The sequence below is a fragment of the Natrix helvetica genome (assembly GCF_964273705.1).
Source record: "Natrix helvetica genome assembly, chromosome: 1".
NCBI lineage: Eukaryota > Metazoa > Chordata > Lepidosauria > Squamata > Natricidae > Natrix > Natrix helvetica.
In genome coordinates this window covers 231,527,290-231,553,879 of record NC_138548.1, presented here as the reverse complement: position 1 = coordinate 231,553,879, position 26,590 = coordinate 231,527,290, and the positions used below count along the sequence as shown (strand labels likewise).

At 37.7% G+C, this 26,590-nt stretch overlaps 1 protein-coding gene across 1 annotated transcript; it reads left to right on the top strand.

Annotated features, from left to right (window-relative positions):
• Window positions 1-3,352: 3,352 nt before the first annotated feature.
• NOL11 (nucleolar protein 11) lies at window positions 3,353-23,576 on the top strand. The gene is made up of 18 exons (XM_081963841.1): window positions 3,353-3,524; window positions 5,765-5,878; window positions 6,785-6,841; window positions 7,545-7,690; window positions 7,965-8,022; window positions 9,310-9,451; window positions 10,231-10,428; window positions 11,142-11,218; window positions 13,643-13,766; window positions 15,060-15,157; window positions 17,694-17,759; window positions 18,207-18,391; window positions 18,888-19,013; window positions 19,556-19,783; window positions 21,182-21,260; window positions 22,081-22,173; window positions 23,100-23,207; window positions 23,430-23,576. Exons 1-18 carry the CDS (start codon window positions 3,393-3,395, stop codon window positions 23,541-23,543), a joined length of 2,145 nt encoding a protein of 714 aa, XP_081819967.1. The 5' UTR covers window positions 3,353-3,392; the 3' UTR covers window positions 23,544-23,576.
• The last annotated feature ends 3,014 nt before the right edge of the window (window positions 23,577-26,590 follow it).

Sequence of the window (26,590 nt, the reverse complement as noted above, 5' to 3'; positions counted from 1 at the left end):
AAGCATATAACTATATTAACAGCTGAAATCTTGAATATTTGTTTGCAACCAGAGGAAATAAAACCAGGCACAATGGAATAGTAGCTGGAGCTTCTACTGTTTGGGGCACTTTCACACACAGCAGGATTCTGTGTCCGTTCAAAAGCAGCTTAACAGGCGAGTCCATTTATTTTTGGTGTTCAGATATACGATGTATCTGAAAGTGCATTAAAAGCATTTTAAACAAACATGTATGGAGTTTATAGACTGTTGGTTTCCCTGCTTACAGGAAATCATGCTTTCAATTCTGGAGCTTTCAAGGATAAGCATGACTTGATGTGTTTGCAATTCCTCACCATAGAAACTAGTGAAATTGTTTTGCACACAACAGGGGTGGGTTCCTGTACCAGTTGGTACCAGTTCACTTTGCACGTGCAAATGCTTGCTTCACACACGTCCGTGCGCTGCTCGCACATGCACAGTTGACTGTTAGTTGTTCTGCGCATGCGCAGAAACATGCTGGCAACGGTAGAAGAGACCAGGGAACCGATTCAGGGGTGTAGTCAGCTTGGGTCACTGCCAGTTCTGCGATCCAGGCCAAATCACCGCTACTGGTTCGGCCGAACCGGGCCAAGCCAGGAGCACACAACCAGGCAAACACAAGTTGAAATAAAGTTGGGGATGAATGTGTAGGTGTAGGGTTAAGGTTCTAACCTAGAAACCAGGAGAATTCTAATTCTGTCTTAGGCATGGAAGTCAGTTGGGTGACTGGGCCAGTCACCTTCTCTGAGCCAAGTCCACTTCCCAGGATTATTGTTATGGGGAAAACAGGAGGAAGCAGTATTAAGTATATCACGGCCTTTAGTCACTTATCAATTAATAAAGGCAGGATAAAAATATGTGTGCATACAAGCAATTTCCCCATTTTTGGTTTTCCATGTAGCGGGATGAGAGGATTTTTTTTTTTTACTGCAGTGTTTGCAGCAACTCAGAACAAGCCAATGATCCTGGATTTTGGCATTTCAAGGGTGGCAGATATGAAGACAGATGGGAATAATCTTAATTGGCTTTGCAGGAATTGGAGTGGAAACAATGGTAGCTTAGAAACCCTCTCTGTGGCTGCTTTTATGTCCAAATCAGGAAATACTGTCGGTTAACAAAAGCAAGCAGCATTCTGCCCGAATCATAATTTAATTTATAGTCTGCTAAATTTGCTAAACCTAACGTTACTGTGGCTAATGTGCCATGTGAAATACACCGGAGTGAAATTCAGTTCACTTCATGAATTGCACAAAATAGTTAAACTGATACAGGGTTTAAACTGGAATGATGCAGGCGGAAAAGACTAGTTAAGTTATGCAGATGCGGGTTACACGTGAGACAAAAGACAAATTTGTTAACTGTAATGTATTTTTAAAAATCCAGTGTCTTTGTTGAGAAACAAAGTTTGAGAAACTTGTTGATGTATTCAGCATGTCTTGCTCAATTGTAGGCTATACTGGTAAAGTTTATTTTTTCAAAAAATGGTTATTTTGTGATGGAATATCCTAGACCTAGGGGCTTAAACTGTTCAGATACCACTTCATCCTTGTTTTGAAACCTAATATCAAATTGTGTGTGTTTTCCAAATAGTGTCGATTCCTGGTGACTGCCTGTAGTTGTATTAGTAAGAATACAGAGGCCTTATTTGTTTCCTAGGGCTAAGAGAGAGTGACTGACTCAACATCACCCAGCTGGCTTTGTGCCTAAAATGGGATTAGAACTCCCAGGCTTCTGGTTTCTAGCCAGGTGTCTTTAACCACTGCCACTTGTGGATTTCAACTCCCAGAATTTCCCAGTCAGCAATTCGGAATGGCTGGCTGGGGAAGTCTGGGAGTTGAAGTGCATAAGTCTTAAAATTGTACAACCTTGACAATTTTAAGACTTGTGGACTTCAACTCCCAGACTTCCCCAGCCAGCCATGCCAAATTGCTGACTGGGAAATTCTGGGAATCGAACTCCACAACTCTTAAAGTTTCCAAGGATGGACACTCCTACTGATTAAACCAAACTGGCTCTCTTCATAGCAAACTGGTGTCCATTAATTATTTTGCACCAAGTTTACTGTTTGCCCTACATAGAATCCAGCAGGGCATTGTTGGCAAATGATGGCATGTGCCACATAGGATGATGCCCCTCTGAATTCTACGTAGGACAATGTGGCACTTTCTATGCCTTTATTTATTCTATTTGTTGCAAATGAAAACTGGTACTAATCTTGGGGATTGCCCCCGTTTGTATTGTTTCTGTATTAATATTATTGCTTTCTGTCTACTTTTTACTTATCATTCTACTTATTTTAGACCTACAACCATTTATTTATTTGAGATTTACAATGGAACAGAAAGAAATGTCTTATGACCGTTTTCACGCTTACATCCATCCCAGTGTCACATGATCAACATTCAAAATGGCAACCGGCATGTATTTATTATGGTTGCAGTGTCCAAGGGTTATGTAATTATCTTTTGCGACCTTCTAACAAGCAAATCAATGGGGAAGCCAGATTCACTTCACAACTGTGTTACTAACTTAACTGCAGTGATTCACTGAACATCTGTGACAAGAAAAGTCGTAGAATGGGGCAAAAGTCACAAACTGTCTTGTTTAGCAATAGAAATTTTGGGCTCAATTGTGGCCGTAATTCAAGGATTACCTGTATGCCTACGTAGTCTTTCCTATCCTAAGGGCTGTAATAAAGGTTCTGTCTGTTAATGGAACACACCTCTAATATTATATCATTAAATTGATTCACACTGGCATGATTGTCAGGGTATATTTATTTTATCTACATTGTACATAGCATCATAGCAACAAAAAAACCCCTAACCAATTAGCAATAGGAATACATACCAAAGTACTGAAAACACACAATAGCTACAATACACTGCAGTAAACCAGGATCACAAATTTCCATCGCCAGCTTCAGACAATGTATAGATTCTCGAATGACTGCATCACACACACACTGGGTTTACACACCACACAACCATCAGTGGCAAGTTAACTGTTGCGTGAAACCAACCTGTATGTCTAGTTTAGTCTTTTAGGGAAATTTACAAAACCGGGTTATAGGAATAAGCAGGTCACTACGTCTCTCCGAAAGAAGTAAAGCAACCCCAGGCGTTCACTTCATCCAACGTTAAAGCTCCTTAGCCTAGATGCTTGCGTCGCATTCGCTTTCCAACAGGGAGCGCTGCAGGTTTTCCGCACCACAGAAGGCAACCGCGCTTGCGTACCGCTGGAGTATGGCGCGTTGGGGAGGAGGGGGGAGGCGGAGAGAGGGGGGTGATGGAGAGAGAATCGTAACGCAGGCGCATTGCGGCCTTCCCTCTCGCGAGGCTTGAGCCGCAGCTTCTCGCGCGCTTTGCAAGATGGCGGCTTTCCGAGAGTGGTTCACGTTGTGCAGCTTGCCCGGGACTCCCCCTCAGGCGCCGCTGGGACTGGAGCCGGACGAGGACCGGGTGCTGGTCACGGATCGAGGCCGGACGGTGACGCTGTATAAGGTAAAGGCAAAGCTACTGGGGCGAGGCGAGAGGGCCGTTGCCAGCGGTCCTGGGGCTCTGCGGCGAGGGAGGGACGGGGTCGCACAAGGGCTGCTGGAAGGGCGAGCGGGGCGCGGCAATGCTGGCGGCGGCGGCGGCGGCGTCAGCAGCAGCAGAGAGAGAGAAGATTTTCGGTGACTCTTCGCGGCCCGGTTGCGACGTGTGCGCCCCTTTTAACGCGGCTATGGGAGCCCGCCCGGGCTCTTCGTGCGCAGCCTCGTGCTTGGGAAGCAGCGTCCCAGTGATGTGACCCTGCTGGGGCGATGCGGGTTTGGTGTCCGGTCCCCGTGGAGTACCCGAAACCGAATCTGTTGCGACCTTTTTAAATCTGTACTTACCACTTATCGTAGAGGGTGTTTCTCCTCTCCGCTTTGAAGATTTCTCGGGGTGCCTCCTTCGCTTGTTCCCACGTGAAATGACAACTTGCAGCCGCTTCTGTTGGACTGGTGATTCTGGGCACCGAAGTCCTGGCCTTGGGGAAGGCGACAGTTGTGGCATGTGACAATTCGCCACTGCCAGCTCACCACGGCCAACTCGCTGCAAGACAATTGATCACGGCCATCTCGCCTCAGGACAACTCGGTGTGGGACAAGAGTTACACTAATATCAAAGAAATGGTGAAATAGAATCATGAAAGAAAGGATGCAAAAGGAGGGACAGAATGAAATGTGAATGACAAACATTAAAATATTTTTTTATTTATTTTAAATCATTAAATAGAATTGTTAAATTGACCCATAGCGAGTTGTCCCATGGCGAGTTGGCTGTGGTGGGTTGACCATGGTGAGTTGGCTGTGGCGAGTGGTCCCATTTTCCACTACAGGTAGTCCTCAACTTACAACAGTTCATTTAGTGACCATTCAAAGTTACCACAGCACTGACGAGTGACTTATGACCGTTGCAACATCCCCGTAGTCACTTGATTTACATTCGAATGCTTCATAACATATTTATGACAGTTGCCATGTCCCATAGTCACGTGATCCTCTTTTGCAACCTTCTGACAAGCAAAGTCAGAAGAAAGCCAGATTCACTTCACAATCTTGTTATTGATTTAACAAAAGTCGTAAAATGAGGCAAAACTCACTTAACAAATTTCTTACTTAGCAACATAAAATCTCTGGCTCAATTGTGATAACAAGTAGAGGACTATTTGTATTCTGCATACAGGCACACAGATGCATACCATTTATTCTAATTTTTAAAGGATGTTTTAGCATTGTTTTTGACCAATATTATAAGGCTTTGCAGCTTCAAATGATAAAAATTTGGACACTTGGCACCTGGCATGTATTTATAACACTTGTAGTGTCCCAAGGTCATCATCATTTGTGACCAGATATACTTAACAAATGGGTTACTAACTTAATAAATGCCATGATTCACTTAACAGTTGTGATGAGAAAAACTGTAAAACGGGGCAAAACTCACTTAATTGTCTTGCTCAGAAGTGGACATTTTGGGCTCAATTGTGGTTGTAAGTTGAGTACCTGTATGGTCTTTGCTTTCTTTAATCTGGTTCTTGAAATATTGTTTTCTTCAATTAGACCAGAGTTTCATGCAATGGGCCTTTTTTAAAACGTCAGAAAATGGTATTGGAATGCATAAAATAAAATACACAGGCAAAGATTGTAATATAAAGAAAACTACTTATGCTCAAATATAATTCTAATAATTTTAGATAGTGGGATTTACTGAGGCTCACATTTTGGGGCTTATTTTGCCTACATTCATGCAAGCTAAAGTTGTCAATGTATGCAACTGGGCATACACTAACCAAACAATCTAGCCTGGATACTAGAAGTCTCCAAGATACTTGCAAATTGATATCCTTAAGAGATACAGATCTTAAATAGATTAACAATTAAATTGTATAAGGAATTAAAAAATAAAATGAAAGTTAGCATTAGTTATGTATCTGAATTGTGGAATAATTTTGAAATACCAATTTTGAACACAGTCGGATCCAGATATTATGTAAAATTAAATAATATATCTTATGATTCTTACAATTTAAAAATTAATCCATATTTCATTTTCATTAAATGTTTCAAAGAATGCTTAAAAGGATATTGATTTTTTCCCCTATAGCTCCAAATCATGTACGTGAACTCAGAATCGTGATATTTTATTCTGATTTCCTTAATTACTGCTGAATTACTGAGCAGCCCATTTTATTTGCATCTTTCTTTTTTTCCAAGGTATCTGATCAAAAACCACTGGGTTGTTGGTCAGTCAAACAAGGGCAAACAATTTCATGTCCAGCCATATGGAACTATGAAACAGAAGAATTCATTCTTGTTCATGATGACAAGGTATGATATCTAATCCATATGATTATGGGCGTACACCAATTTTATCAGTGTTTTATTGAACCTTATCAGAAGTTAATGATAGGTTTTATTTAAAGTTTGTTTCCATTTTCTAGTACTTTCCCTTTCTAGGGAAGAAGAAAAGGGAAATGCCTATGTAAATAAATATGTTGTGACATTGCATGCTGTGGGAATGAATGTGTTGTCTATGTTTCCATTGAGTTGATATTTTATTCCTTAGTAAAGTGAAGTTGAAAACTTAGATAAGAAACAAAATGTTCATGGGAATGAGTTCTCTTGTCCAGGAAGTCAGTAGAAGAAGGAAAAGCAAAACTGCATCTTTATCTCTGCCTGTCTTTCATGTGTTTAATTCATGTATGTATTGGATGCCGCTCCAGAATATATAGGCAACATGGTGGCTCAATGGTTAAAGATGCTGGACTTGTCGGCTGGAAAACCAGCAGTCCAAATTTGAGACTCAAGCACCACGCGATAGGGTGAACTCCCATCCTGCTGACCTAGTAGTTCGAAAGCATGCAAATTCAAGTAGATAAATAGGTACCCCTTTGGTGGGAAGGTAACAGTGCTTCGTGATGTCATTCTGGCCATGTGACTGCAGAAATGTCTTCAGGCAATGGCCTTGAAACAGAGAGGAGCACCACCCTCTATAGTTGTCAATGACTGGCAGAGTAAAATCCATGGGGACTCCTTTATTTTTACAGGGTATATGTGAATATATTTCAGTTCTTCAGCCAAGTACTTTTGTGTGCCATTAAAATCAAATACTTTAAGATTGATCATCTTAAATATATCTCAAAAGTATTTGATTTTCTCTAAGCTTCATGAGGGACAATTAGCAAACACTTTATTGTGATCTTTCTAAAATGGTAATTCTGTAAATTTTAAAAGGTTTTACAGATCTGGAAAGAGGATGATACCGACTTGGATAAAGTTTTTAAAGCCACAGTAAGTACTGATAATATATTTTAAAGTAATTGTTTCGTGCAGCTGAACCCTGAATTCAACAAAAGATTCTAGTAAAGGAAGTTGTGGATTTTTGCTTGCAATGATTATTTTTAGTTATATTTTTCCTGCTGTGGAGAAAAGCTGCTCATATTATGCAGAATTGTGTAGAAAATTGCAGAGTTATCTGGAATCAGTAAAATGACAATTTTTCTTTCTCTTCTCCCTCCCTTTGCTGGTCCGTGACCATAAAACTGTAGTCTATATTTTTACACATCACAGTGGGATGTCCTTCATCAAAACAGGGACCTAAAGACCAGATAAAATAAAGAAGCAGATCAGCTCAATTGAGTAGGATCCTTTTGCCAGTGAAGATTGTTCTTTTTTTTCCCTTCCTTCCTTCCTTCCTTCCTTCCTTCCTTCCTTCCTTCCTTCCTTTTAAATCATAATCAATTTGTTTTCCTGAAACAAGAAAATATTTCCATTTTGGAAAAGTGAACGAAGACAAGTGATATGAATCTTGTGCAGGTTCACTTATCTAGAGAATTGGATGAAACCTATTACCCTGCTCATTAGGAGCATAAGATTATTGAAGCTGGATGAAGAAAAATGGTCATTTAGAATAAATATTTATTTTGACAATAAATATTTCATTTGTAGCCATACGTATATGTCTCATTTCATTTTTTAAAAAATTATCTTTCAGCTGTCATCAGATGTATATCGGATACATTCATTACCACACACTGAGCCCTTAGTTCTGTTCAAGGGTGGAGCTGTTAAAAATTTGGATGCTTTGTTAGCAGATCCAAAACAAGAAGTTGAAAACGTTATTTCTAATGAAGTTATTAGGTGAGTGCCATTCCCTGTAGTAGCTTTAAAATTCAAAATGTAAGTAGTGATCCTGATATTTCATCATTTTGAATCCCTCAAATGAAGAAATTGAGATTCTTTCCTTGCTTGAACGTAATCACAGAAGATTCCTCTTCTTTCTGCTACATCCCCATGATATTACCTTACCTTGACCCCAGTCCATAACACACAATGCTAGGTAGCTGCAATAATGTCCAATATTTTATTTGATTGCATTTTCCCCTATAGCGATAACCATGTATTTTATTTTTAGGTGGAGCAATGCTTTAATTGGAGTTGAAAAGAGATTTATTTTATTTATTACTGAGCAGGTGAGTGTTATATCTTAGATAGTTGTAGTCAAATGATAGATACTTTATGAATTTGGCAAGGTTGCTGTTTCTAGTAAGATAATAGCTATATGTTCCATTCTTGATGTATTGTTTATGCATCTTTGTATTGTTTTATTATTGATGTATCCTTCATTTATATCAGTGCAGTAAGTGTTGTGACAGAGTTCCCAGTCCTTGGACATTGGTATAAAAATGTTCAGCTCTATTTCTCAGTATCAACAGATACTGACTTTCTGAAGGCTGAATAGTATTAATTAGCACTTTAATCACCAGAGACATCTTTGAGAACTTTGTTTTATTTCTTTATTTTTATTGCATTTATATCCTGCTGTTGTCAGATGACTCTTGGAAGTTTTATGAGGACTAAAGATTTGATCAAATGTTCAGATAATCTATAATAATCAAGCGTTTCTTCATTTTTTAAAAAAATTCAATGTCAGTGTTACAGATCTGATCAACTGACCTCTGTGGAAATATTAATGTGCACTAGATAATTAATGGAATATTTTTTAAACAATATAGTGAAGCAGTCTTCAAATGTAGAAAAGCTATTTTAATTTCAGTAATTGAGCACCGTATTTTACCAAATTGAATTTTAAAGAAATTATTGTGCTAAAATACCATATTTATGAACCAGGCCTTGCCTTGGGTGGAAGAGGATAGAATTTTTCTGTTTGGTTCATCTTCCTGATTCTTACGGATACAAAGATAAAAGAAACTCTGCAGCTAGTGCTTGACTGATGTCTATTTGTTTGGCAACCCTTCAAAATTAAGATGGTGCTGGGAAAAAAAGTGACCTACAACCAATTGGTCATTTAACAACCATTGCAGTTATCTGCAATCACATGATCACTATTTGTAACCTCCCAGCTGGCTTCCGACAAGCAAAGTCGATGGGGGGAGCTAGATTTGCTTAACAGTCACATGATTGCTTAACTACCATGGTGATTCCCTTAAGAACTGTGACAAAAAAAAACGGTAATAGGATCAGGCATGACGTATTTAACAATTACTTTGCTTAGCAGTGGAAGTTCCAATCCCAATAATAGTCATTAGTCAAGGACTACCTATACATTGTTTAGACTGCTTTCCTTTGACACTGCTTTTTTCACAATGACTATATTGGCATTGTTTCCCATTGGATTATCATTTCTGTTATTTAATTGGGGTTTCAGTTACTTTGGGTATGTGATGTGAACTATTACCTTCCTTTTGTGATACTTTATTGGGATAGATGTGGATATTTTAAAAAGCCTTTATTTTCAGGATGGGAATTACTTCGTGTATGTGCAGCATTGCAATCCATATACCCTTCTGAAGTTTAAATTTGAACAAGGAGTTGGGTCATCTACTCCACTGAGTTTTGCGGCATATTTGAAAAACAAAGTTATCACACTCTTCTGCTTGTGTAAGTATAACTGTATTTTCCAATTCTGTTTTTAAAGCAGAGTCCCAGTTTAATATATCATAGACAATGTTACTTTAGATACCAAAAACCCCATAAGTGTGTGCTTTGTGTATTCTTTCTGCTTTATCAGTCAGTAGTTACAAATGGTCTTATTTTCTATTACAGTCACATAAGCATACAAAATGCATTTAGTTCTGGACACTATGATTAGATTGCTAAACATTATTTTAGTAGTCTTGGGCCTTTGGAGAAATCATAATGGTCTGGTTCACACATAACATTAAACATAAACTATGGTTTATGAATTACATCAGCAGAATTCCCATATACCAAGCAAGAAGAACTAAAAGCACATCATAGTGCATGATATGGATCAATATTACAAGAAAATAGTATTTATTTTACTTTTAATTGCTGCTTTAGATATTAAATATGTAAAACTGCTTTAGAATCTCTGGGAGGAGGTATGTAAATGTTTGGCCAGCTATATTACTATAGGGTTTTACCATGAAATACATGGCAGGGAAATAAAAACATTTTCAGCTCTTGGAAGTAATCTGGCAAGTGGCATACATATTATTTTTAATTCTTTGATTATAATTTCTTAGTTTCGGCTTGTGTAGTGTATACATGCACTACATACTGCAGGTCACTCAAAGCAGAGGGAAGAAAAGGGATGGCTATACCAGTGGACGAAGTTCATAGATCTGTATTAAATGTCAATTCTTGTTTTCATATTTATTATTGTAAATCAAGATGTGACTTAATTTTGTACACAGATTCCAATGGCTGTGTGTATAAGATTCTAGTGCCGCTACAAGAGAGTAAAACAGCAGAAACACAGATTTTACCAAAATCAATTCTACTCAGACTCAGTATGGGTGGAAATATTCTTAAAGGAACTTCAATTGTGATTCTTGATGAAGACCATATTGCTGTAACAGGAGGCCTGCATTCCTCAGAAAGTAATGTCAAAGGTAAACCATTGAACAATTGGACTAAAATAACTTAGCTTAACAATTGGATCAAAACAAAAGGAAAACATCCAAGGGACATTTGGAAAAACATTAACAATAAGGACTTCAAGTTACATTGTTTGCAACACAAAATGTAGAATTAAAAAATAAGGGAACCTGATTGGAACTTACTGATAATCGTCAACAATGAGGAAAGTCAGGGAAGATTCTATAAGGTGGTAGAAAAAGAGATACGGATTATTTTGATCGGATAACTCATGTTTATTGAGACACTGATTCCAGAAAACATTGTTTTGATATTATTTTCTTTCCGATGCTCTAGTGTAGACCTGGGCATTTTACAGTCCACAACCCACATCTGGCCCCTGGGCAATCTGAGTTGCCCACACTAGTGGAGAGGGGGCATAGTGCCAGCAACAGCAGGGTTGGTGGTGCAGCATCTTGGGGGGAGGGGGCAGGGCATCAGCCACCCACACCAGTCTCAAGTTTCTCATGTGTCCTCTGGGGAAATTGATTGCCCGTCTCTGCCCTATTGAAATGAGACACTTGATTATCAATAGCATTCAACAAGAATGATCTGATGTGTTAATTACTTTGGGGACACAGTTTATTGCCAGAATACTTTTAATTAGTTTGCAAGTGACATTTTATAAATGAAAACTATGCATATGTAAATCACACACAGTTTGATAAATTTTGTCTCCTCCTGGTAGACTGCTTTTCAATATGGAATATTAAGTTTCAAACTCTGGAAGCATCAAAAGATTTGCCACAAGGAACAACAGGACAAGTAAGTTGAGACCAGTTACTTGATTTTAACATATCTATAGCAATTCTGTCATAATAGAAATCCATGCTTATTATTAAGAAGAAATGATTTAAGTCAGTGTTTTAAATTTTTCCCATTTTGTCGATAAATACATTAAGCCATTAACATAAGTGAATCTCAAGCCTAGGTGCGCCTTTTTCTTATTTTGCTAATAGAGAATAGAACAGCATAGCATACTTTATTTGGCTAAGTATGGTTAGGCACAGAAAGAATTTGTCTCCAGTGCAGAAGCTCTCATTGTACAACAGAGTAATAATAATCATATTGATACCAATAAGAGAAGGTAGTAGAAAAGATGAGGATAATAGTAGTGCAGCCATATTGCATGGGTAAATATACATAAGACAGTACTGTGGGAATTAGGTGTTCAGCACAGTGATGACACAAGGGAAAACAACTGTTTTCTGTGTCTAGTTGTTTTGGCATACAATACCCTGTAGCAGCATCTCACGTGGAGGAAATGGAATAGTTTACATCCATATATTTGGAAACATTTATTTCTGCATTCTACTTTCTTTATTATTTGGATTCAGAATTGTTATTAAGTTTTGACTTTGAATGCACTGGTTTATAAAACACATTTAGGATAGGATAGAATAGAATAGAATAGAATAGAATAGAATAGAATAGAATAGAATAATAGAATAACAGAGTTGGAAGGGGCCTTGGAGGTCTTCTAGTCCAACCCCTTGCTTAGCAGGAAACCCTACACCACTTCAGACAAATGGTTATCCAACATCTTCTTAGTTCTAAGTTGCTTCTCTCCTTGATTAGTTTCCATCCATTGCTTCTTGTTCTACCCTCAGGTGCTTTGGAGAATAGCTTGACTCCCTCTTCTTTGTGGCAACCCTTGAGATATTGGAGCTCTGCTATCATCTCCCCTAGCCCTTCTTTGCATAATACTAGACCAGTGATGGCGAACCTATGGCACGCGTGCCACAAGTGGCACGCAGAGCCATTTGTCAGGGCACGCAAGGCGCTGCCCTGTCAGCTGAGTTCACCTTTTTAAAAGCTATTTTTCGCCTTCCCCAAGCTCTAGAGGCTTTATAGGAACCTGGGGAGGGCGAAAAGAGTCCCCCCCCCCCCGGAGGCTTCAGGGACCATCCGGAGGCTTCCCTGATGCCTTCGGAGCGCTTAAAACCACCCTCCGAGCAATCCGGAAGTCACTTCCGGTTTGCTTGGAGGGTGGTTTTAAGCGTTCCGAACGCTTCAGGGAAGCCTCCGGACGGTCCCTGAAGCCTCCGGAGGGGGCGGGGGGGGCTCTTTTCACCCTCCCCAGGCTCCTATAAAGCCTCTGGAGCCTGGGGAAGGCGAAAAAAGCATGTAAAAATGGGGGGGGTCATGCAATGTGCGCGCATGCGCACTGGGGGGGTCGCGCGTTGCATTATGGGTGCGGCACACCCGCACACAACCCCCCTGCGCTCCCCCCACTTGTGGCACGCGAGCCAAAAAAGGTTCGCCATCGCTGTACTAGACATATCCAGTTCCAGAAACCGTTCTTCATATGTTTTAGCCTCCAGTCCCCTAATCATCTTTGTTGCTCTTCTCTGCACTCTTTCTAGAGTCTCCACGTCTTTTCTCCATCGTGGCAACCAAAACTGAATGCAGTATTCCAAGTGTGGCCTTACCAAGGCATTATAAAGTGATATTAACACTTCATGTGATCTTTTATGCAGCCTAGAATTGTGTTGGCTTTTTTGGCAGCACTATTTTGGCCTAACTTAGAAAAAAATTGTATCCGTTTGCTGCACCAAATCAGATGTTTTATATATAAAACTCAAGGTGTGTTAACCCGCAACAATGCTTCAAAAGTCATTCAGTCACCCAGAAGAGAGAGGGAAATGCATTATACATTAGTTTTGCCAAGGGTTGTACTGTCAGAAACTTCAGTGTCCCATGTGGGTTACAAAATCATAGCTGTGACCTTTCAAATGTTTTAGCAAAATACAATTTTTAATTTGATTGATGAGGGAAATAGTTTAATATATGGGGAATTAGCACATTAAATATATTTAATTCAGTAACTGTTAATTGAAAATAAATCAGCTTTCACTTTGCTCTGGCCTTATCTATTTTTAGAGTGCTACATCAGCATTCCATTCAAAATCAAATACAGCTTGATAAAGGTTGTTTATCCCATGTGAATATAGCTGTTACGTAATGAAACAAAACAGTGAATTTCATTATTTTATAAAGTGAAATTTGACAGGTTAGGGTTTCCTGCCTAGGCAGGGGGTTGGACTAGAAGGCCTCCAAGGTCCCTTCCAACTCTGCTATTGTATTGTATTAAAAAAGATAAAAGTTGAAAGTGTATATGTTCACTAACTATTTCTGCCTAATATATTCTAACCTAATATATAAAAACTGTGTATTTCTTTATTTCAGTGTTGGGCTTACAATGATAAGCTATTCATAATACACGGCAGAGAATTAGAAGTAATCCTATACAAGTGCAAAACATCCTCTTTGGCTGCTGCAGTTGGAAAAAGCAAGGATACATATATTTCTGGTAGGAACTTGACTGCAATATTTTTTCAATTATAGCAATAGCAGTAGCACTTATGTACAGCACCCTCTGAGCAGTTTGCAAATTCAGCATTATTCTATATTAAATATAGTAAACTGCTTTTGGAAAATTACATGTTAAAAACAGTTAAAACCAAAACAATTTATATTATGCTTTGCTTATTAGTAGAAGGCATAGTTGAGTACTGTGGTGGCCTAGAGGTAAAGATGCTCACCTCCCACTCAGAAGGTTGAGAGTTCAATCCTAGGTAGCAACAAATGTTCCTTTATTAGGGTACAAGGAAAAAATATCTGCTGTGAATGCCGCATAGGCATCAGGAAGGGCATCTGACCTGTAAACCCTCAGCTCCATTTAGTCTCCCTGACTTCACCCCAATAAAAAGGGATTGCAGGGTCATAAAGGGCGGGGGGGGGGGGGAAATTAGAAGGCACAGTTCTCAAGCTTTTTAGTACTAAAGCTGTAATGACTTCCTCCAAGTTCTAAGAATGCAATTAATAAAGCTGGTGACAATTAATTCTCTTCCTGCTTATTTCTTAAGTATAACCAACTGTAATATTTATTAGTCAATTAATTGAAAATTCTGAATTGATTTTAAAATGCCCCAATGAAACGATTTCTTAATGATTGAAATTTATCTGTGTTTATGGTTCTTTAAATGATAAGGAAAGGGAGCTACTTAACAGCTTACAACTTAAAGGGGAGGAGAAATTTGCACTGTGGAAGAGGAGAACAGGCAAATATGAGGAAGTTCATGCAGGACTTTGAAGCTGTGGGAGGCCAACATTAAAAAAAAAAAGGACTGGGCAAGCTTTAAAAATGTTTCAGAAGAGGTATTCTAGAATATGTGGGAGCGCAGCACCTTTTTAAAAGCACCCACATCTTTTTTTAAAGGATACACAGAACCCTGAAGGAAATTGCATGTTTAGTTTTTAGGACCAAGGTCTATTTCTTGCTGCCGCAGTATTATTTCTACTAAGAAATCAGGGGAAATAATCCAATTAAATAATTCAGGTAATCTCCTATAAAGTGAAAGACTAATTGGCTATTTGCTGAATGACAAAATGCAGGCTCTTTAGAACTGGATGACAGAAATTTTGTCATCACAGGATCCTAAATAAAAACTTTTTGAAACATGTGATCAAAATGTATATTCTCTTGTACATTTTTGAGTCAGAAGATGAACAAATTGCCTAGAACCTGGCTGTTTGGGGTGGTGGGAGGGAAGAAACATAACAAGAAATATTTTGCATCCTTTGAAATAAAATTCTTTTCCAGAAATGAAATCTATGCCTGTTGATTGGAATAGGCTTCAGGAAGATGGCATAATCTGTGCCGAGCCAGATAAAGCTGCTAAAGATGAATCTAAGAGGCCGGTATGTTTATTTTGATGTGATTATTTTTAATTTCCTTTCCTATGTGTATAATACAATTTCTTATATATATTCAGCCTGGTATAGATTATTAATATTCTGATTGTGCTGAGTGATAATAAGAGTCTCATGAAGTTGTATGACCCCTAAATTGAATAGTTGAATTTATACTAAAGTAATATGGCATTATGAAATTGCTTTTCTTCAACTATTTTGGTTTCTGAAAGGTTTTTCTTCAGATGGCTTGAAACAAAATTTATAATTTATGCTCCCTAAACGTGATGTGAAAAATTATGACCAATCAAACCTTAATTAATTTCCATGTAGGCTCGATAATTAACTTCTATGATGAACATACTCATTAACTCTATATTTTCAGGACAAAATATTTTATACTACTACCTTAATACTACTTTATTGATCACTGAATTGTAGTTGATATTGCATAATGGAATCCACAATTAATAGCCATCCGCTTAACCCTAAAAATTCTCAACTGCTTTTGTTAATTGTCCAGATTTGTGTAAACAGTGGTGGATGATGTGATTGTGTTTTCCCCAAAGGGCCAGTGTGTAACCTTGTGGATGGACAGGAAAGCATAAACTTTAATGGAATTAATGTGAACTAGCATATTTCCATTTGTGTGTTTTTATCAATATCAAGGAAGATGAGCGATCAGGCATGGCTAACTGTTGCCTGGGGTAGTGATTATGGAGAATTAGCTTGAAAATGGAAGAAAAGAAAAATATTGAGTTGGTTTTTTTCCCTTGTGATATTCTGAGATACAAAACTTATGAGAGCAGAGCACTCTCTTTCTCTTACTTAAATGCAACTTCTTTCTCCAGGAATGTGCCTTTGATCTTACCTTGCATATGTTGAGTATACTAGCATTTAAAAGGTTCAAAATGTGTTCATGTATATATCATTTGCCTTTATATTAACATGTATTTAAACATTTTAAAAATGTATACAGTAGAAAATGGAATGCAATTAACCAGTGAATTATATCTCATAGCATTGTTTCTGAGGTTATTTATTTCCAACCTAGAGCATGAGTGTGTGTTATGTGTGTTTGTATTGTTGTAGGAGAGGCATGTGACAGCTACCAGGTAAATTAAGGAACATGTGACATTATGGTTGGTTGCACAATCAGCTGGCTGTTTAGATTGGAGCTGGTACTTGTATTCATCTATTGAGTCCTCCCTAAGGATCTGGGGTGGGCAGTTGTTGTGGGTTGAGTTAAATGTTTCATTGCATTGATGAAAGCTGTTCCAAGTAAACTACCTTTTGCAATTTACTGATGGTGATTTTGTGCAAGTGGTGCTCCAGATGTTTGGGATTGCACCCAGGGCAAATCCACCTTAAGTATTATCTTCATTTTCTTTTTCCATAGTCGTTCTACTTCTGTTTGGAAGTCTTTGTATTTTGTGATTCTCTCCAGTTTTTTCTCTTCTGCTGTGCTCTCACTTCCACTGTCTAAACTTCTTTGTCTTTCTTTTTGACAGTTGTTAAATCTGAGGTGTTAACACAGCAGGTATCAGTGTGTTTGAATTCTCAGGTCTCAGGGCACTTTAAGTTCTTCGTTTTCTACCGTGTTTCCCCGAAAATACGACATGTCCTGATAATAAGGCCATGCCACATTTTTCAGTGGGCAAAAATGTAAGTCCTCCCCTGAAAATAAGCCCCCTGGACAACCCCCCCGCCTCCAGCCAGGCAGAGTGCCACTCAGCGACCTAGCGTTATCCCAAAGGCACCAAGTCACAGGAATGGGGTGGGGTGGGGCAAAGGCTCGCGTTGCTTGGCGCCTTCAGGATACCGCTAGATCGGTGAGTGGTGCTTTGCCCAGCTGGAGAGGGGGGTTGCCGGGTGGTTGCTCTCTTGCAAGCGGACTCCCGAAGAGCCGGGCACAGCCTCAGCGTCGAATGGCTGTGTTGCGCTGTTGCAGCAGCCGAGTAGCCACCCGGCAAACCCCCTTTCCAGCCAGGCACAGTGCCATTCACTGACCTAGGAGTATTGCCAAGCCACATAAGTGGCTGTTCGCCGCCCTCCAGCTCTTGCAGCTTGGCGCCTTTGGAATGCCCCTAGGTCAGTGAATGGGACTCTTCATGGCCGAGTGGGAACTAAGGACATTCTCACAGGTCAGAGGAGGAGCAAGTAACCAAACGACTGGCCAACATTTGGATTGGACAGCTTGGAGGAATGGGGCAACTTTTACTTTTAATCAGGTGAAAGCCATGAGAAATTTCAGAGTCGGCTTTGTGTCAATATGATGTAGCCAATAAACTGTTCTTTGAGGAACTCATTTGCCTCAGGGTTCTGTTTTCTTTGGATGCATTACTTAGAATGCTGACAGTTTGGGTCACATGTTCCTTTTCATCTGATAATGTCTTTCTTGACCAGATGGTACCTTCATAATAAATGAATCAGGGATTCCTGTTAGAATGGAGATCTCATTGAAGACATAATCTTGATGTTGAGTTTTGAAGGAATGTTACCTACTTGTTTCAGAGAATCTTAATTTCTTTGTCAAATATTGCAGTTGAGATCAAGAAAGAATGCTCAAGAAGGGACCCTGACAGTGGAACAGCTTCTTAACATTATTAAGGTAATTATGAACGCTCCGTATTGAAAACAAAGGGTGACGTGGCAATCTTGAGTGGTATTTTCTCTATGTACAAACGTAGTGAAATATGTACCTAAATGAGTTGTTAATTTGTACTTTAAGTATCAGCAAACCAAATTAAAGATAAATTCATGATTATATTAATTAGCATTTTTAAGTGTAATTAACAAATCTGGTCAGTGTGATTCTTTTTTAAAAAGTTGTTTGGTAAACTGCAAAAATAGAGCCAGAGATAAAATGTTTCTTAATCTATGATACATGTAAGTATCTAAAAACATTTATCTTTACAGATTTGGTCGCATGAAGAATTAATGGACCAAACTCTTACAATAGCCATGTTGGGCGACTACTCCAGTAGTTAATAATTTTAATTAGCAATGAAAGAAATAGTTAAGTTGGAAGAAATAAGTAAAATATTTCTTTTTTTAGGGTGCTTCTCAGAATACTGTAGAAGAAAAACTACTGGCGTTTTTGTCTAGCACTCCGGTGACCGTCTTTCAAGCTTCAGTTGGATATATAATATCTGCTCTTGTGAATAGATGTAAAGCAGAATCTTCATTCTTTCCTCGCAGTTGCTTGGTTCAACTAATTCAAACACAAAGCCTCTCTTATAGGTAATAAATACCTAATATTTTCTAACAAACACCCTGCTTCACATTTTTGTAGCAATAGCTCTCAGGACTTGGTTATGTTATAAGCCAGAAAAATTTTAAAACGTGTATGGAAAAATATCCAGAAAAAAGAATAAAACATTAACACAGTAGAGTGCTAGTTTGGTGTCATGGTGAAGGTGCTGTCTTAAAAACCAGGAGTTCTAGGCCTCCAGCTGGGTAACTTTGGACCTGTCGTTATCTCTCAACCCCAATCCACCTCACAGTTATTATTGTGAGGGAAATAGAAAGCCAAGAGTATTAGATATGTATATCATCTTGAGTATGTATGTATGTATGTATGTATGTATGTATGTATGTATATGGCAGGATAAAATAATAGTAATAATAGGGATTCAGAGGGTGCACACAAATGCCAAATCCAGTCTAAACATGTGGCTGACTGTGTAACCAATCATAATGTTAAATATATTGAGAACTTCATTTTTTTATCTTCCAGCATGTGTCCAGAACTGATGGCAATTGCAGTGGAGAAAACAGATATACATCTCTTGCAACTCTGTCTGCAGCAATTTCCTGATATCCCTGAAGCAGTTATTTGTACTTGCCTAAAGATTTTTCTGAGGTAAATATACATACTTCCATTTATATTTAAATGTATTAATAGTTCTTGCAAAAGTTTGTTTTGAAATAGTGGGGTTTTCCCCCCAGTTTAATTTGTGTTTATAAAAAGGCTCTGAAAAGATGGCACTAGTCTTAGATCTGCATGTGGACAAGCTGAAGAAATGACAGCTACTATAAATCATCTCTTTTTCTTTGGAGAACTTTTCATTTTACAAGCGTATTTATTTAGGTCTACTTAATACTGCACAATTCTAAATAATTTCGCTTTTATGAAATCCAGATTGTGGACTCTTTTTTTCTTTTAATTGATACAGATTGAGAAAAATTCATCTTCAAACAATTAACCAATAATGGCTTTTATCATCCTTGATGTACTATTTATCCCTATCAATTTTGCCTGCCAAAAGCTAATTTTCCCCTATGTTCTTCTGTTTTAACAGCAAACAATCTGTTTTAGATTTACTATGGTTTCAACTTCAGGATTAGATTTAAATAACATTTTAAACTAATTTGAGTATCTGTGGACATTTTGTTTCTTTGTAGCATTGGTGATGACCACCTTGAAACGATGAATATGAATTCAGATTTTGTACCAGATCATGTTCATAACGTTCAAAACAACAAAATGGATGAACTGTCTAAAGTTGTACAGAATGGCTGCACTTTTGAACTCATGGAGGAAGATAGCTGTGATACGCAGACAATACAGAAATCCCAAGAAATAGAACTAAGTGGTATATGTCCAGTTGGGCCACACAAAGCAACATTACTGTATCTTTTGGAATATATTTTTGATGTGAATGATTAAAAAGAAAATATCATTATTCCTCCTATTCAGTATAATCTGAATTGAAAATGATAACCCTCAGATATAGTCTTTGGCCTCTGAATTGATTGTGGTTTAACTGTGTGTGTGTGTGTGTGTAAATAAAAATGTAGTAATGCACCAAAAAGCAATGAACAGATTCTAGCAACTTCTTTCAGTCTTGGCTCCAAAATTTACATAAAAGTATACATTTAGAAAATCACTGCATAAAGAACATTTGTTGAAATAGCTATATTTAAAATATATATTAAGGTATTTTTTAAAAAGTCTAAATTAAATATTGAAATACCGATCAATGTAGATTGTTTTTAATAGAAATAATTGGTTGCCCTAAATAAAATGTGAAAGTAGATTTTGTTATGGATTGTATTTAGATTGTTTATCATATCCGTAACAAATTTTACCAGTATTGTATTGATACAAAAATATGTATGCAGCTGAAGCAAAGTTGTGTATGAGATTTATTAAAGTCTGAAAGTGTCTTAATTGCTAACCTCATTTGTCTTATGGCTATTTTTCAACAAAGTGCCACAAGATTAGACTTTACTAGCACACCACACTAGAATATTAACGATTTCGCTTGAGCCACACCTTAGGCAATGTGACTACTCAGGAATGATATGTTTTGGAAATTACCTGTAGAGCCACAAGTCTCCCACTATTGTCCTAGAATCAAATGGATACAGCGAGAAGTAAAGCTTATAGTAATTCCTCTGAAAAGTAAAGGATTACATGTACTGTTCTCTGCTGCATTGCTACAATATCTGATTGCAAAGATAAAGACCAAACAAGTCTTTGCATTCCTTAATTGCATTCCTTCTTTGAGGAGCCACTGCTCAATATGTTTATTTTTAACTCAGCATCCTCAGTCCCAACTTTATCTCTACATTAAGCTGCCTGCAGAAAGGAATTCTTTTCTCTTGAATCAAGAAGTAGCAATACTGCTATTTGGTTCCGCTAAATCTTCACTGAAAAATTGACGTTGGCGTTCATGATATATACATAGAAATATCAACATGCATAATCACTGTTAACCCTTTCTAATCTATGTAGGTAAAGGACTGGTGACATTTTTTTCTCTTTCTGGTAGATTAGCAGACTTGGTAGTATTGTTGTTAGGATCAGCAGTTTTAATTTGCAAAGTACCCAGGTTTTGATTCTTGTTGTTCTGTAATTTGGATCACTCAGTTCTTCGTTTGATGAACAAAGGCTGCTTTACTTGTTAATTTAAAATATATATATTTGAATTTTAAAAGTACTTTTTTTAAAAGGGGAAGGGGATAAAATAAGACACAAATCTGAATAGAAGTATATCCTTGACTCAGTATCTCTACCTTATGCAGAAATACAATTATTTGTTCAGCTTACAGTGAAACATTTATTTTACCTCATTTGAAAGACCTCTCGGCAAAGGAAGTCATAGTAAGTATTGGTTTGTGCCTTCAGAATGCAGTAACTCTCAAATTAATTTTACACTTGATTATGACACTTCACTAAAGTTGTCCCTTTTATATCTGAAACTTTAATGTTTGGATACAGAAGATATTAAGATACACGGTTGTAAGTGTAAAAAACGGTCACTAAATGAACAATTGTAAGCTGATAACTATTTATATTCTCTTCTAGCAGAAGAGGTGCCTGTTACTTATGAATGTCTGTTAAATTTCAATTATGTCAATATAAATAATGCACAAATAATATTTGTGTAATCACATGGACATCATAAAATTAACAGAAATTTAACTCCCACACAGTGGACTACTTTGTATGTATCAGACTTTATCTGGGAGGAGAAACCAGACTGAAATTCACTTCACTGTATTCCAAAAAAGGAGGGAGGGGTCCCCAGCCCCCAGGCTGCAGCCCACTATCAGGCTTTGAGCCCTTTGGAATTGGGCCACAGAAGTGTTGGGCAAGAATGTGTGCATCCTCATTTGCGTGAGCAGCAGATAAGCAATGTGCGTGTGTGCAAATGGAACTGTGTGCACACTTGCCTGCCGTTCATGCAAAACTATGCCCCCTCCTTCACCCACCCACCCCGGGGCGGTCTGCAAAGGCGTAAAGGTTGGGGGAACTTTGCTGTAGGAACTTTGTCTGGAAAATATTTATTTTGCTTATTGATATATGGGGTGTCTCAGTTACACCACCAAATAAAACAAGTCATTCTTTTTTAAAGGACTAAAAGGTTCTTTGTATATACAGTTGTATTCAGCGACTTCTAATGTTATTGTTTTCTTTTTAGTTATTCTTCCAGTATCTTCAGTACGTATATGTGCAATGTAGTAAAGAGTCTTCCACACACTTCCCTGGAATACTTCATCTGACCATACAACAGGTATAGAGAATTTTTCCTACGAAAACTATCAAGTATTCTTAAATATGCCCAAAGAAATCTTTTAAGAGCTACATATTCAGATTTAGTGCCTCTGGAAAAATGAGATAATTCTTCCAGCTCTCACTGTAATAATAGACTATATGTCTAAGAAAATGATTAATTGGATCTGTTTGCCACCTATTACTAAATTCAATCCAGGTAAATTCAGATTTAGGCCTATTTAGTTTTATTAATTTAATATGGGATGGCTAAATTTGGTTCAGTATATTGTCGTACTGTAAGTGAAGAAACCATTAATACAGAAAATCTAGTCTTGCTTGTAGATCACGAGTGGCATCCCGTAAACAATATAAGCATATTGACTGTAGTGATTGCATTAGAGCTTCACCTATAATGCCTTCGTTTGTTTTTATTTGGTTTGCCATATGTGTTGGGAACATCCTGTAATGTGATGTCCCTTTTAACTAGTTTTTAGTAGCCCAAATTGTACTTCCTATATTAAAAACTAAAGCATAGCAAAAAATTTCTAAAATGTGTGGCAACGAACTGACCAGCTAGCTGTGATTATGAGTGAGATTGCATTGCTGGGAAGCCTGTAATGTTTCTATATTTCATGGGGGAAAGGGCAATGGAAATTATAGTAGAAATATGTTCGCGCTGATGTGAAGGTCACTCTTGCCTGGGTTTAAAATTATAGAAATATCTAATTTGGTAAATTCTTCACAGATTTACCATGATTGCAAACAAATAAAAAGTAATAATTATGCTGCCTTCAAAATGTTTAGTTTCAACACTGAAATTAAAAGGCTGAACTGCAAGTAGGTACGCAACAAAATTCTGTATACGTAGCAGACTGACTTGCATTTTAATGGCTAAATACTAAAATGTTCATTCATGGTGATTGTGTATTTTGACTTTATTTTCAGATTATGGACTGGTTGTGCCTCCTACTAGATGCTCACTTCACAGTTGTTGTTATGCTGCCAGAAGCAAGAGGGTTGCTTTCAAAGCTACACAAGTTTGTTAGAGCCCAAGTAAGTTTTCCGCCATGTTAATACCATAATCACAAGCAAAAATTGATTGTAGTTATTGTAAACAATAGTGATACTAGATCTATCTTCCCATTCCTACAAAAAACACAAATCTCTGCTGTTTTACTCATTCTACATAGACAGTTACTACGTGGTTCTCATTAAGAATGATACATTAAAATGCAGGTTTACTTGTTGACTAAAACTTTTACTTTTACTTTTTAGGTACATTTTTACTCAGAATTGAACAAGATTGAAGGAAGTCTGAAACATTTACAGAGAATAAACCACCCAGGAGACAAGGGCTTATATTCCATAGAAGTTATAAAGCTTACTTGAAATTTGCACAACTTTATTAAATTATTATTATGATGAATCTCTTGTAAAGAGCCTTTTATTCTATTTCAGAGAAATACTTGTGGTGTGTTTCTCACTCTGATGAACATTTATCCTCTCCCTATTAAGTCATATTAATCATCTTATCTGAAGACTACAGATATAAACGTAATTTGGCCTTTCTTAAACTAAATATGCCAAATGATGTTATAGGGGAAATATACTATCTCTAGAATAATGTTGTCAAGTTACATTTATAGTTTCCCATGGCATAAATTTGAGCAGTTTATGAACAAAACTACTGTACTTTTCGGAGTATAAGACACACATTTTCACTCTCTAAAAGAAGGTGGAAATGTTGGTGTGTCTTATACACCGAATAGGCCATTTTTGGCTTCCTGAAACCCTGTCCCGCACATCCCATTTTTGCCAAAAACGGACCTGTTTTTCGCAAAAACTGGGCGCGCAGAGGTTTGGGAGGCCTGCCGAATGCTCCTGGGGGCCAGGGAGGGCAAAAAATTTGTTTTCTTGTTTTCCTCTCTGAAATCCTGGTGCGTCTTACACTCCAGTGCATCTTATAGTCCGAAAAATATGGTACTTCACAATTCTACAGCAGTATAACAAAAACGTGTTCAATTGATACTAACCAACAGGAATGTGCCGGGGTTTGGATTCCAAACCAAAAAGGGATTTATGAGCAGGTATGGAATGCACAGTTGATACTTCTATAAATCAGATGCATATTTTCCTGGATCATGGGGCTGGCAAGCAACTCCAGGATAAGATGCAGTTTCTTAAGGAGAGACTCATGAATGTGGAGTCACCTGGGCCTGCTCTAAGACAACCTTTTAACTTTATATCTGAAATGCAGTAAGAACTTGTGGCAGGAGTTCAAAGTTCTACAGTTATTCTCGTCTTCAAAATTCTAAAAAAGATGGCTTTTATAAACTAACTTGCACCTAAGCTGGACTTGGAAAGAAGAAGCGTAATAACTCAAACTTAGTTATGCAAATTGCTCTCCTTACATCTTGAGGAACATAGAGACATAAAAGAGGAACCCTCAGAGCAAGTCAAAATAGCAATAGCACTTATATACTGCTTCATAGTGTTTTTACAGCCTTCTCTAAGCAGTTTACAGAATCAGCATATTGCCCACAACAATCTGGGTCCTCAATTTACCCACCTTGGAAAGATGGAAGGCTGAGTCAACCTTGAGCTGGTGAGATTTGAACTGCCCAACCGTAGCTAGCAGTCAGCTGAAGTAGCCTGCAGTACTACACTAACTACTGTGCCACCTCAGTTCTCAGCTCCACCTCAAAAGAAGTTGTAACAATTTGACAAGTTCCATTGCTTAAGATAGAGACTAGAATGCTTTACCTCCAACTGATAGTTGGAGAAGTCTAAAGGGGAATAATCTATCGCCAATATCAAAACAGTCCTTTGTCTATTAGCAGGCACTCATTATTAGACTGGTTTGGGTGGCACAGCCTGCCCTAAGTTTCAGAGAAAAATTGATAAATAGTTCAAACGATATAACTGCTTTTCCCAATAGACAAAAGGAACAGATTTAATCATTCATTCAATAAACTAATTGGTTTCAAGATGGGTGATCATATTCACAAATCTCATCAAAACTACAATTTGTCCAAATCCAGAACAACAGAAAGACTCTCAAGGTTGCTTCTAGAGGCAACTGGACTTTCTGGGGTTTTTTTTTTTTTTTGAAGATGTTTCGCTTCTCATCCAAGAAACTTCTTCACTTCTTCAAAAGCTTCTTGGATGAGAAGAAAAACGTCTTCAAAGAAAAACGTCCAGTTGTCTCTTGAAAAAGTACCTTTGGGACAACCGTGACCTGGATGACTGAGAATCTCCATTAACAGAACAACTCAATATTAATTTCAGTGGAAACTAGATGATCCTCATCGCTCCTTCAGTTTTTCTATCTGATAAAGCCTAAACAAATTTCTGCCATTGAACAGACTGAAATTTACCTACAATCTACCTTCTATTATTATTTAAATTTACATGCTGTCTAACTTCCAGTGATTATTAGAATAGCAGGTGGTGCTGTTCTAGGCGCCTTAACTTTGCACTTCAAGTGTCATCTAATTAAGGAAGGTTCATAAATAATTGCACAAGTTTGCAGATGGGACTGGCATGGAGTGCTATTTTATTTATGCAAGAGCTCTTTCTCCAGTACTGTATTAGGGTCTCCAGTTAGTAAACCAGGAGTAAGAAAAATCCCACAGTATGAACATTCTACTCTGCTCTTGTAAAAATGAAATACTATCCCAATTTGGAAAATGAACGGTGTCAAAATTAAGTTGGTAATGGCTGAACTAGTAGGATTGCTTGAATTAATACTTGAGAGATACTTTTGTCTAATGGTTAAGGGACTACCTAGAAACCAGGAGACTGTTCCAGTCCAACTTTAGATACAAAAGCCAGCCAAGTGACTTTGGACCAATCATTCTCAACCCAACTTGCCCAACTTGGGATGCACATGTAAATAAATAAAGTAAGGGTCTTGCCCATTTCCCAAGAAGAAATGAAAAAGATTCTAGGGTTTTTTTAACCACTCAAAAATGACTGGAAATCTTCGTTTTTCAATTTGTGAAGCAAAAACAATTCTGTGTATAGCCTTTTTGTCTTTATGACAATGTTCTACAAAACCGAGTGTAACTGGTCAAAACTTTAATGTTGACCATCCAAACTTTTGAAATTTTAGTAGTCACGTTTTTCAAAATTCCAATCACACTTTTCTTGAAATGGGTCTGATTTTTCTGAAATATAGGTATATTCTCTTGAATTACTATTCTTCTGACTCCATACATCAAACAACCAAACTATCCATAAAAAAACTCTTTAGTAAATTGTCAAGCTTTAATTTTAATTAAAGTAATTTTAATATTTTTCACAGAAGTCCTGACCATTTGAGGGGAAACCATTCCAATGCCACCAGACACCAGTTATATATAGGAAAAAAATCCAGTTCCGAGAGTCGACCTGGGAGTACTTTGAAAAAAATCCATTTGTCTCTTCATAAGTTG